Below are 13,174 nucleotides of genomic sequence, written 5' to 3' on the forward strand. Positions count from 1 at the left end.
CATAACTTTATAATCGGACCATATTGCTCCAATTACAATTTAGCCTACAGTCCTCTTGGGCTTGTCTTTTATCTGTCTTCCACTGCCAAGCACGGCACGGAGAAGACGGGCTCCTGCCTGTCTCCCACCGCCTGCAGTGCCACCTCCCCACGTGTAGGTGACATCCTTGCTCCCTGTGTCCCCGTGCCCTGACACCCACCTGCCACCAGCCACCAGGGACGCATCCCATGGTGACCCAGAGGCACGCCACAGCCCTGCTGCTCCTCCCTGCACCCACTCGACGCGAGCCCTGGCCCCGCTTTCTGCTTACACCAGGGTAAGCCAGGACTTACTTGGTCTGACAGCACTGGAGTTCCTTGAAATTTCTCACAGCTGCTGCGGAGTACTCTGAGCCAGCACGCCGCTTCCATTTTTCAAACCCGATAGCCATGACGTGGAGATTTTTCATTTTGAGAGTTTGTCTCCGTGCGGGCTGTGACAGCCGCCTATATCTGTATTCGATGCTCAGGAAAACTTTTTTTGGCCTCTGTGTGGGCTCCCTAAACAGCATTTCACTTGGGTTGGGAGGCAGGAGCTGCTCCGGGCCAGGTGGGGATCTGAGGCAGCAATGAGGTGCCCATGGTGCAGCCCCATCGCCGCCGCAGCTATGGGGAGGCAGGGACCAGCCCCGCGGTGATGCCTGGGCTCCCCCCGCATCCTTTGGAGCCCTGTTAAGCCATCAAGCTGTCAGCAGGGCTCCTGCAGACCCTATTAAAAGGATATTCCCAGACAAGCTGCTCTGGGAACTTTAAGCACTGGCTGTAAATGTCTTTTGGTTGCTTAAGGGGGAAACCTCAGGTGACCTGTGTAAGGGATATACCCTCTCAGCGCCCCAAATCCCAGAGGAACCAAGAAATGTGAGCACTCATTTAAACCACACCACAAGCCCATTAAATCCAATATACATTCAGTTAAGGGCACACAAACAAGCTCGGCTCAGCCCTGGGTCAACCACTGCCCATTTGCTTCTGTCCATTTGCATTGCGTATATTGGAGGGGCTGCCAGGGGGGCAGGCTCCTTGCTGGGGGCTTCATGCAGAATTACAGGGCAGCAGCAACCTTGGGGACACACCGGCCCCACCCATGTCACCCAAAAACAAGGGGCATGGGACATCCTAACCCTCAGCCCGCACACTGCCCAGCAGTAACTCCTCTTTCTGCGCCCGATAAGCACATACACCTGCAGGTATAGGTTCAAGCAGAGCACTGGACTTTGACAGGCCCCGGCACGCCTGGGGAAGCGAGGAGCCTCTGTGCTCACACCACACAGCCGGCACTTTCATCCAAGTCAGCACTTCCAGCGCGGCTTCCCCAAATGACTGCACATGAGTGTTTTGAAATGTGCTGTGTGTAAAAACCCGTGCCAAGAAAATTCCTTCTTGCAGCTTTTTTTCTTTTTTTTTTTTTTTTTCTTCAGCGAGCAGCCACTGATAGGGATCAATGGGAATAAAGTCACTTCATTTACAAACCGGAGAGCCAAATCTGATATACATCAAAATTCGAGGTAAGTCAAGGAGCGATGGAGCACTGCCAGCTCCCCAAATGAATATTCATGGCCAAGTTGCAGATAACACAGCGGCAGAAAGACCGCCTCTGGGAAGGGGAAGAGAAAGGATCAGGCTTATTTCATTATTTTTATTGAGTGCAATTCTCTCTTTAGTACAATATTCTCTGAAAGTTACCGTTACAAACTCCGACAAGTTCAACACAATCGACAAACTGGGGGAGGGGGCAAAAAAATAAGAAATAAAAAATGATAATTAAAAAAAAAAAAAATTACAACGGGTGAAAACCTTTTACGGACACCTCACTGTTATGTACAGGACGGGGCGCTGCCGGCCGGCACGGGGCATGCTGCGGCGGCGGAGGCTCCCACAGCCCGGCTCGGGGCTCCGAAGACATCCCAGCTCATCCCGTGGGTGGCGGAGGGTGCGGGAGAGGCGGCGCTGCCGGTGCATCCGTACCCCTGCAAGGGAAGAGTGGGGAATGAGGGTGAGAAGGAGCCTGTCCCGTGCAGAGCTGCATGGTGCAGGCTTAGCACAACCCCGATGCCACTCGGGGATGCAGAAGTCGGGTTTGGAGCAGGTTCGGCAAAGCCCATGTACTGCGTTTCCAGAAATAATAACAAAAAAAAGACAGTGACCCCCCAAAAGGTGCTTTTCCCCTCCCCACACTGCAATAGAAGCACCCCTGGGGCTAACACAGAAGCCAGCAGTCAAGCACCAAAACCTGCTCCTTCCAAAGTATCAGAAACCATCGCTTTCCTCTGCTGCTGAGGGAAAGGCCCACAGACCTAGAGAGCAACCACCAAGCACCGCACAGCAGCAAAATCCCATTTCTTAGCCCCTTCCAAGAGGCAAAGATGCTTTTAATACAGAATTGTACCTCAGAAGCATAAAGCCACTACATTAAATAACAATACCGTTGACCACTGCACCCCTTGCTTGGCTGCCGATAACCGGGGATCACTGCCATAATTATTCCAGGGCACCTCTGTGCGAATGTGTCAGTGCTTTTAAAAAAAATTCCAGCTGTGGCTGACATTTTGCTCCTATTAAAATTCATCATTCTGCTGAATGAAAATCATTTCCAGCAAATCCAGGTAGTAATAAAACTTTTATTTAGTTATTTAGTGCTTAGCAGAAAAGGGGACACGCCAGGAAGGGGAAGAGACACTGAGATTATCAGAAAGACAGAGAGAACATCAGGAAGACAGACAGAAAGAAAAGCAAGCAGTGTTGGGGGTAAAGTTATTGCTGTGCATTTATTATGTACCAGGGTCCATTTTTGGTGCCACACTCAGGGATCCAGCTGCACACATGTTTTTGAGAGGAAAACCCATCCTGCAAGGGAGGCACCATGAGCATCGGCATCACCTCCAGCAGCACACCAGCCCCAGGGCACTGATAGAGGTCGGGCAGCCTAAAAAAACTCAAAAAGTCTGCTGCACATCCGAGATGCCCAAGACCAAGCAGAGTGCAAACACCTGTTATTCCCAGGTGCTACTTGCAGGGTGCACACGATTCCCACCAGCCCTCCCCAGGGAAGAGGGCAGCCTCTGGCATGGGCTGCATCTCCAGCTGCCAGTCCTGCTCAGCGTTAATTGGCGTTGATAATTGCACTGATGTTGACCATAATTTTCTTGCCCTTTCTCCCCACCTTGGCACGAAGGTTCAATCGCCTAACAACACCCTGGGGATAAGCAGCAGGGAAAGCTGCTCCCCAAGAAAGTACCCAGGCAAAGGCAGCGTGTGTACCAGACAGACGGGCAAGGGAGAAGAAACAGGAATGAAGAAGTGACCGAGGCTTCTTTGTTTGGGAACGTGGAGAAAAGTTCGCTCAAATTCATTTTTTAAGTGGATAACACAAGCTCGCTAATCCCCCCCAACGCTTACCCGGAGTTAATGCGGCCGTAAGCAGATTTTTGCCTAATCCACTTCCACGGCCGCCCTGGAAGGGCGCGCCTGTTTTGGGAACCAGCTCGTTCAGCTAATCCACTTACAATTCACGCAGCTGATTTCTTTGGATTAACCTCTGCGAGCCAAAGGGTGACCCCATCCGCAGCCACGCCACCAGCAGAGCAGCCGGCTTCTCCTCCTCTTGCTGCCACACAAAACATGGACCCAAACCAGCAGAACCCCCCAAGAGATGGATGCAGAGCCAAAACCCACAGGTAGTAGAAACAGGAGAGCAGGACAAGGCAGCCGAGGGGTTTTGGAGAAGGGCGAGCTCAGCTGGGACAAGCACAGAGTGCAACTTGTGGGGCCAGGAGCAGTGGGGTGAGACCCCGTGCCGAGGCAGTCCCACCAGCACAGCTGGGCTATGGGGAAGGTGCCTCTTGGGGTGCTTCAGGCTCCTTCCGAAATAGAAAAGAGCCTCACCCAGAAAGGTCTCCTTCCATCTCTTGGAGCATCATTTTGGAGGCACCCAAGCTGTACCAAGACAGGCATCCATCCTGGCAGGAGCATCCATAAATGGGGCACCAAAGCAGACGATGCCAACAGGGACGTTGTGTGACCTCCTGCAGCTCCTTGTGCCGTAGGGACCCCGCCAGAGAAGGGGACGCAGAGCACGTGGATGAACACACGAGGTGGATGTGAAACCCTGACCTGATGCCCTGCCTTCCCATCGGCGTTTTAACAGGGTGTCACAGGGACAGCAGGGTGGCCTTGGAGTCACAACGCAGCCCCAAGAGCTTGCAACTCCACTGCTGGTTCTGTAAATCCATTTCTCACCTTAGAAGCTGCTTGATGTTTTATCCTTTCTTTTTTTTTTTTTTTCCAACAGGAACAGAGGGTATCCCAAATATACCGGCTGTTCTTTATGCCTCAGAGGCTCGATTCAGCCCCTTACAGACAACGATGTGTCCGTCCCCATCCCTCCAGACCAGGCTCCTCGGTGCAGGGGGAGGGGGCCGCAGCCGCTGCCGGGCTCGGAAATACCACTCCGGGCTTGCTCTTAGTTAAAAACCGGCCGCCTGCTGCTTTCATTGCCAGCCCCGCTCTGACTTGCGGCAACATTTAAAATTAAATATACATAAGCGCTTTCAAAGAACTGCTAATTTGAAGGTCATTAAATGGCACAAAGCGCGTTCCTCTTTTTTTTTCTGGCAAGAGGCACACAATGCTGCTATTAACGGGTGCACCTCGTCCCCGCTCCTGCCCTGGCCACGCTGGGCTCCCCTCGGCTGGTTTAATTACCGCTATTGAGCCAGCGCCGGCGCTTTGGGAAAGGAGCAGCAAGTTCCAGAGGGGGAACAAAGCATCCAAACCGCAGAGGGGCTCTCGCCCCCGGGCCCCTGGCAGTTGCTGCAGGAAGGCGCAGAAGGAGCCAAGAGCCCCAGAGCATGGCTGTGATAGCAGGGGGTGAGGAGCAGGGATAGGGCCAGGATCCGTCCGGGTGGCACCCAGTGATGAAGGACCCCCAGAGCCAGCACCAGGTGTGTTGGGTGAACCCTCAGCCCGAGGAAAGGTCAGTGCAGAGAGGGAGGCACTTTGTTTTTTTGTTTTTTCCCCCCTCTTATTTCCTATGCAAAGTGAAACTTCCGGGAAAAAAAAATATTTCCGAGACACCCCTTCTGATTTAGGATCGAGGAAAGGAACACCAAGCACGACACAGAGCAGATGATGTGAAATGGGAGCTTTTGGTTTTGGTTTGGGGTTCTGGGGAGGGTTCTTTCCTCGCTGAAACCATTTGGCAGAGTCCCTCTCAGTCTGCAGAGCATCCACCTGACCCAAATACACATTCCTCCTGGGTCCGGAGAAAAAGCAACAGCAAGGCAGAGCATCTGGGCAGCTTCTCCATCCATCGCTGACGGAAGGGACCTCTTGAACACTATGGACAATGCCGCCGCTTGCTTACAACCCCCTCTAAATCCAGAGTCAGGAACTGTCAGCCAGACTTGCTCATCACTGGTGGTGTCAGGGATGCTTCAGGCCCCAACATTTGCATCCCAGCTATGTCTGAAGAGAAAAAGAAGCGTCCAAAGTCTCTGAAGGCATGGGACCAGGTGGCCCACCTTTGGGCATCAGATAGCCACCCCTTCACCAGCCGTGCCTCAGCCCTGGAGGAATTGCTCACGCCATCCTCAGACTCCTTCTTGTTGAGCCCTGGGCTCTTGTGTAACACCACAGGGGACATCTCCAGGCCCAGTGCCACCACAGCAAGGACCAGTGAGAAGAGCTGGGGCTGGGAATGGCCTGTCCCAGCGCAGCCCAGGAGGTGTGGGCTGCAGGTTAGGTACAGGCAGTGGTGCTGTCACGACGTCCCTCCAGCCCCAGGCGGGCAGCAGAAGGACACCGAGCGAGGCAGAGCAGCCACAAAGGGGGAGTTTTGATATTTACCCTGTGTCACTGCCATTTGTCCCTTTAAATGCCTTTAGCTTCCTTTTGGTAAAAGAGAAGTGATAAAAAAAACACAAAGGATCCATCAGCTGCGGTGAATACCAAGGTGGCGAGGCAGCGCGTTAGCATGCACGGCGCCCGCTCCATCTGCATGTTGTATGCGCTGCGACAACATCCCGGAATACAGATTCGGGCCGCGAGGATCCCGAGAGGTACCAGCGATCGTCTATCTGACAGGCCAGGAGCAGTCCCCGCCGTTGTAAACACGGGGTGTTTTTCTCTGCCTCTTTCTCTGGAGGGAGCTCAGCGATTTGAAACAAGCTCAGTCCTGCTGCTTGCTCCTGCTCTCCGGCAGCACGGCAGGATGTTTCCTTGGACGATTGGGAAGAAAAACCTGAAGTAAAGAGCTCCCCAACTTGTGGGACCCTCTCCTGCCAGCAGTGTCAGCCCACATCCCCCCAAGCCACACGCTTGGACAGAAAGACACGGGGCACCCCACAGCATGGACAGACGCAGGGGACGGGCATCTTACAGACACCTGAGGCACCCCGGTAGGGCTGGGAGGTACCAGGCAGCCCCAACATCTTCCTGACAGGGACCCACAGCCCTCAGGGCACGGCGAGCCCCCGTTCCGGCTGCCAGGCGCGGTGATGGATCGTTACAACTCGCACACAGCCGTCTAAGTAAAAGCCTTATTAAGAGTTCATTCATTTTATAAACTCTCCGCGCAGTCCGCAGAGGGAAGTTAGATTGCCCAGACTTACAATATTCTGTGTAAACACTGACATGCGTCTAGTAATTTTAACTAGATCAATTTGCAAAGGAGATCAGCGGTCGGGAAAAAAAAAAATATCAAATTAAACACTGAAATATTCACTGGAAGAGGCTTCGAGGAAGTAAGCAGAAAAACACAGAGAAGGATGGACAGACAGAGAAGCACACGAGACAAATGGACCTACCTCTGAAGCCATGAAACCCAAGTCTGTAACCCAATATCAAAATCCTTAGGTCCACAAGATGGGGGAAATAAAGTTCTCCGTAGCCATCTTCTGCAGATCCCCGAGGCTCTGGAGGCCTCATCAGTCTCTTCCCCAGAGCATCTCTCCTCCTCCTCCTCCTCCTCCTCCACAACCCAGTACCCACGCGCTGCGGCTCCTCCAGTCCTGTCCCCGCTGGCCCCTCGCATCCTCCTCGTCCTGGTCCCACCTGCGCCACGCTGAGCGCCGGCCTCGCTGGGGCCTCACCTCTGCCGGCTCCAGGCACGGCTCCAGGCCTGGGACCTGGCCGCCCACTGCCTTCGGGTGGGTGGCGACCTCCGAGCACGGACAAGCAGCGAGTCCACGGTAGGTTGACAAGGTACACGCGCGCACACGCACACACACACACACGGGAACACCTCTTTCCGTTTTCCATGATGGATTTTTTTGTTGTTGTTGTTGTTTTTCCTTTTTGCAAAAAAATGCAAGCAAAAGAAAAAAACCAAGGTTTTTCTATTGAAGGTACATCTCTTCTTCAATATGAAGACATTAACTGGACTGAGTCGGATCCCCCCCCCTTGCAGCGGTCAGTGAAGTCCTTTGGTAGTTGGCAGAGCGACACCTGGACACGATGGGGGCAGCTGCGGAGGCTGCCGAGGAGCTCCACCAGGCCGTGAGCACAGAAGGGAGCGGGGGCAGCAGGAGGGGCCGGGGCAGGGAGGAAGAGCAAAGGAAGCAGAAAGGAAGGAAGGCGGTCGCTGCCGGTGGCTTCTCCGGTCGGGGAACTCAATCTGGTGCCTCTCCCTTCCCCAACAGCCCCTTCCTCTGCCTCAGTTTTGACTCCTGCTCACTGGCGGTGGGAGTGGAGTCTGGTCTCTAGGATTTGGGTTCGTTTCCCCAACGTACATTGGTTTGTCTTCATTGTCGGTTGGTTGTGGGTTTTTTTTTGTGTGTGGTTTTGTCTTTTTGTCATTTTTAAATATACTATTTGTACATATTTATACTTATTTATATGCCATTCCCCGTGACATCGGTAAGTGTGCTTCTGTAGGCGAGGAACGGGAGTCACCAGGCCAAGGCCAGTCCCAGGAGCATCCTTCGCCGGCAGGCGCAGCCCCCGGCCGCGGCCGCCCCTCTCCGACCGTCGCACCGCGGCTCCGTCAGCTCCTCCCCTCCCGCCTCCGCCGCCTGCCCTCCCCGTCCCCTCCCCGTAGAGTGAGGGACGTCACGCCATCGACGTCGGAGACTGACTCATCTGCACTCGCATGGACTGGACGCTGTTCAGGATCTTCTTCTGGTGCCCAGCCAGAGTCACCCCTATTCTCAGGAGGTCTCTGGAAGACAGACAGACAGAGGGACATCAGTGGACAGCCCTGCTGAGCAACCCCGCGAGCTGGTGCCATGTAGAGGCACTGGACTTACTCAGATGTCATCTGGGCGACCAGCTGGAGGGAGGTGAAGCCAGCGCTCAGGAAGTTGTCTCTGTACTGGCTCATCTTGACGGCGCTCAGCCAGTCTTCTACTGAGGTAAAGGCAGTGAAATCGGGGATGGAGCGGTCGAGGAGGGGCTGAGAAGGCCTGGAAGGGAAGAGAGAGGCACCAGGGTGAGGACGGGACTCCCAAACTCATCCCTGGGGAGGGAGGGAGGGAGGGAAGCCAGGCGCTGGGGGACTCACACAGCGGTGATGGTAGCCACAGTTTTGAGGCTTGCCGGGTTGCGGATCATTTTGTCGAGGGTGTTGACGATCTCCGTGAAGCGAGGCCGGGTGTTGCGGTCCTTCTGCCAGCAGTCCAGCATCAGCTGGTGCAGGGCGGCCGGGCAGTCCATGGGTGGCGGGAGCCGGTAGTCCTGCTCGATGGCGTTGATGACCTGCGGGGAGCAAGGCAGAGCGTGAGAATGTGGCACAGCGACGTGCAGGCAGCTCTGCCGGGCCGTGATTGCCGGCAAAGCAGGCGGGAGGAGATGCCACAGGAGGTTAATCTCCGCTCTGATGCTCTGCGCGCCGCAGCTCCTCGCGGCGGAGCGCTGCCACTCGTTATCTCGGCGGATCGCGTTGGAGTACGGCAGTCGCACTACCAAAGCTCTTTCCCAGCTCACAAACCCTCTGAACATTTTCAAAGGCACTGCAGCTTCCTGAAGTCCAATTACCAGCCCACTGGCTTTTCTTCCCAGCTTCCCTCCCGCCATCCCTCTCGCTCGCCAGCCTGTTTCATCTCAAAAACCAAGGTGACGGGGTCTGGAACATCTCCAGCACTGCCTTGACCCCTCGGTTTCCATTTGGGCAGGGCTTTTTTTTTTTTCTTGGCCTTTTTTTTTTTTTTTTTTTCAGCGAACTCCCAGCACTTACATCTTGGTTGGACATGTCCCAGTAGGGCCTCTCCCCGAACGACATCACCTCCCACATGACGATGCCGTAGCTCCAGACGTCGCTGGCCGATGTGAACTTGCGGTAGGCGATGGCCTCTGGGGCCGTCCACCGCACGGGGATCTTCCCACCCTGCCAAGAACAGGAGCTGGTGAGCACCCCGGCCTCAGCAGCCTGCACACACATCCTGCTCAAGACAGTGAGTGCCTTGCAGTGAAGCACAGCCCAGCTCTTCTAGCAGAAAGCCAAGGGACAGAGGGGAAAAGAAAAAAAAAAAACACAACACAGAAACGCGTGGTATGTGCTCGGGGCAGAACTGCATTGTAAATCGTTGAGCACAATTGTTTTCCGTAGCCTTTCCAATGAAGCATCAGCTGCTCTTTAAGGCTGAATGGCAAAAATTTGATTTGAATAACTACAAATGGAGAAATTAACTGCTAGGTTGTTTTTCCTGCCTTTTCCCCAGAGCTAGAAACCTGCTGTGGGAGGCAGAGTGATGTAATCGCAGGCACAGCATCATTTCCCAGCTGCCGAGGAGATCTATTATGGCCTAAATTAAATAAAAACACAGATGAGATAATCTCTTTTATCTCTAAAGGTGGGAAAAGGCTACTCCAGGCCTCTTCCCAGCAGCTACTGCTGGGGTCTTCAAACAAAAAACCTGATGCGTTTCTGCTCAATGGCCGCAGGACGAGTCTGGGCAGGGAGCAGGAGCAGACCCGAGCCCAGCCAGAAACCCCGCAGCTCGCTTTAACCCCCCTGGCTGTGCCGTGACTCACTTGATCCGTTTATTTCCATTTGATGAAATCCTAACAGTCTGATCTCCTTGGGGCTCCTGTTGTAAGCTACATCACGCCGAAGCACGCCTGGGCACAGCTGGGCAGCCCAAGAAACTGCTTTGCAGGGGTTGGTGTAGGACGTGCATCCTCACTCTTGCACCCAACCCATGGCCCTGCTCGCTGCCCTGACGTCTGCCTGGAGAAGAGGCACTGCCTCCATTCTCCTTCTTCCAGGCCTGACCCTGCCACATGTTAGACCCCTGTATTATGAATTGTTTGCAAGGAGTTAGGAAGGTTATTAGCTCTTTTAATAAGTGATTAATCAATTAGAGAGCCCAGCAGGTCAACAGGGCACTCACAGCCTTCTTGTCTGCTCATCCATAATGCCGCTGACAGCCTCGCCAGCCTGCTGGCAGGGGTTTATGCAGCGCAGACACTGCCTACTGATGTCTCCCTGGTTCCACCTAACCCCTCCATACGGCACGGTCAGGACAGAAAAGAAAGGTGCTTTGGAGACAAGGGAGACAGAAAACTCATAAAAGGGAGGAAGAGAAAGGAAGAAAAAGAGGATAATGAAAAAGGGAATAAGAACAAGGAAAGTCAGCTTTCCCAAACGAGGCAGCAGCTGAGCAGTAGAGCCTTCCCTGCTGATGGAAGGAAAGCAGCAAGAGGAGACAAGAGGTGGACCAGCCCTCTGAGCACCCACCCAAGCTGCTCTCAAGCCCAGAGCCCTTGAGAGAGGGGCTGATCCCCTACCATGGTGGTAGGGGATCATCAGGAGGCTGGTGGGGTTGCTGCTGCAGGAAGCGAGGTACGTACCAAGGAGCTGGTGTAGGTGGGGTCGGATGTGTCATCTTGCAGGTAGCGTGAGAGCCCGAAGTCTGACACTTTGCACACTAGGTTGCTGTTGACCAGGATGTTCCTGGCTGCCAGATCTCGGTGGACATAGTTCATCTCTGCAAGGTACTTCATCCCAGCTGCAATTCCTCTGAGCATCCCCACCAGCTGGATCACCGTGAACTGCCCGTCGTTTTGCTGTGAAAGAGCAAGCATGAGGTCAGGATGGAGCAACAGAGCCTGAACCCCAAATCCTGTGGCTGACCAACAGCCGGCACAGCCCCACGTCGCCTTACCCGTAGGAAGGAGTCCAGGGCCCCATTCTCCATGAACTCAGTGATGATCATGACAGGTCGGCTCTTGGTCACCACCCCTTCCAGCCGGATGATGTTGGGGTGATCAAACTGCCCCATGATGCTGGCCTCGCTCAGGAAATCCCGACGCTGCTTCTCCGAGTAGCCAGCTTTAAGCGTTTTGATGGCCACGTAGATCTCCCGCTTGCCAGGTAGCTTCAGGCGGCCTTTATACACTTCTCCAAACTCCCCTGCAAGTGCAAGACCATCTATTACCACCTCCATATACAACTGCACAGAACAGTACCTGGAGCTCCAAACCAAGCGGCTGAAAAACACCAACCAGCTGACACCCAACGGTGCTCTCAACCCGTCGACACCTAATGGTGCTCACAAGTCTACGTGCTCATCCTCTTTGAAAGGTGCTGAGGACGTGGTTGGGCTTGCAGCCTTCTCCAGGCTGCCAGAGCCCATCACCAACCACCGTGGAGCCTGGGGCTGCTCTTGTGAATCCCAAGGGAACGTTGGCGGAACTCAAACTTCTAAGGGCTCCTTCAAGTGCAAGGTGTCAACGTCGATAATCGTGGCCACCTTTTTGCACATCATTTATCTAGGGATGGAAAATAACTGGTCTATTTTCATTGCTGCATTCTGATTTAAAACGCAGAGAAGGCTCCCTCTTGTTTCCACCGGGAGAGCTTTTCCTTCGCCAAGGTGAAATTTGTCTGCGGAGGGATTACATTTAAGCCAGGCTTATAGCTGCTTTGCCTTGATGAGCAGCAAAAGGCAGCTGATACATTGCTGAACTTGATCCCGACTGAAACAGCTCACTGCTTCCTTGTGGCTTTCCCCCAGCTTCGCACTCTCTTCTACGAGTACGACACAGTCATTTAAAAATTGCAATAAAAGCAGCACAGATGACTTACAGATACGTGTATGCATGTGTACATATACATATGTATGGGAATATGGCACAGACTGGAAAGAGATCTGGCTTCTTCTTATTACCTCATGGAAGCAAACTAGGAAATCCCACGGTCACCCAGCAAATACATTAACAGAGTTCCTCCCAGTCTCAGAGGAATTTACTTTGAGAGCAGAAATCAACCTCATATCCCCTAATCCATCAAAAACACATGAAAGGCTGATATCCCGATGCCTCATTAAGGGTTGTGCATTTCCCAGCAAAGAACCATTCATGCACCCCCCAGAAAACTGCCCCAGGTCCACAGGTGTCCACCCAAGAGGAGTGGAGAGGGCAAGGAGGTGAGTATGTGGGGACCCACCTGCTCCAATGACCTCTTCGATCTTCACAAAGGAGACGTCGATCTCCTTGGCAAACTCACGGACCGCCTCGTTGGGGTCCTCATAAGTGAAGGGGTCGATGTAGATTTTCATCCCTGGAGACCCTTGTCATGAGAAACACAGGAGAAGTGGCAAAAGAGAAAGAAAAACAGAAGTCATTGTGCTATGGCCAAGACCTGAAGACTGTTCTCACACTTTCCCTTCCCCGTGTCCATTAAATCAGCTGCTATGTGCTCTTCCACACCACCTCCAACAGCCCACTATGTTCCTCTTTTGTCCCTTCCAGCAAGGGTAGAGGAGGGAGCAGAAGCTGAAGAAGGGGAGAGGAGAGAGAACGAGGCAGGCAGGAACCACCGATGAGCATCCAGCTCACAGGGACACCGACAGACCGCAACTACAATTAGCGGTTTTTATGGCAGGGGAATTGGCAACTTTATGAGGCGAGATGCATTATTTAAGAAATATTTATTTACCCAAAAAGGCCTCTGATAGTTTTGTGGCTGCCACTAAATTGACAGAGTGCAGCAATTATAATCAAAAACCTGTATGGAGCCATAAAAGTGCGGCTTTGCTGGCCTTTCATCTGTCCCTGCTGGGCGGCAGCAGGATCCGGCCGCACCACGGGGAGACACGAGCACTGCCTTCAGGCCAGACCACAACCCAGGAAGGGCAGGGGATGGTGACAGTAAATCCCGACCCTAAAAGCATGTCGGTGCAGGGGACACTTGGTCCTCA

The 13,174-nt window shown here is 53.6% G+C and overlaps 1 protein-coding gene across 1 annotated transcript in view; it reads right to left on the reverse strand.

Moving 5' to 3' along the window:
• Positions 1–1,654: 1,654 nt before the first annotated feature.
• Positions 1,655–13,174, reverse strand: part of EPHB1 (EPH receptor B1) — a 49,459-nt gene continuing 37,939 nt past the window's right edge. The window contains exons 10-17 of the mRNA XM_068691653.1: positions 12,421–12,543; positions 11,138–11,385; positions 10,824–11,039; positions 9,208–9,357; positions 8,536–8,729; positions 8,282–8,437; positions 6,842–8,193; positions 1,655–2,005 (exon numbers count right to left, since the gene is read on the reverse strand). Of these exons, the coding sequence (XP_068547754.1) occupies positions 8,085–8,193; positions 8,282–8,437; positions 8,536–8,729; positions 9,208–9,357; positions 10,824–11,039; positions 11,138–11,385; positions 12,421–12,543 (1,196 nt within the window). The 3' untranslated portion in view covers positions 1,655–2,005; positions 6,842–8,084. The remainder of the gene's footprint in view (positions 2,006–6,841; positions 8,194–8,281; positions 8,438–8,535; positions 8,730–9,207; positions 9,358–10,823; positions 11,040–11,137; positions 11,386–12,420; positions 12,544–13,174) is intronic.

The sequence above is a fragment of the Anas acuta genome, chromosome 9, assembly GCF_963932015.1.
Source record: "Anas acuta chromosome 9, bAnaAcu1.1, whole genome shotgun sequence".
NCBI lineage: Eukaryota > Metazoa > Chordata > Aves > Anseriformes > Anatidae > Anas > Anas acuta.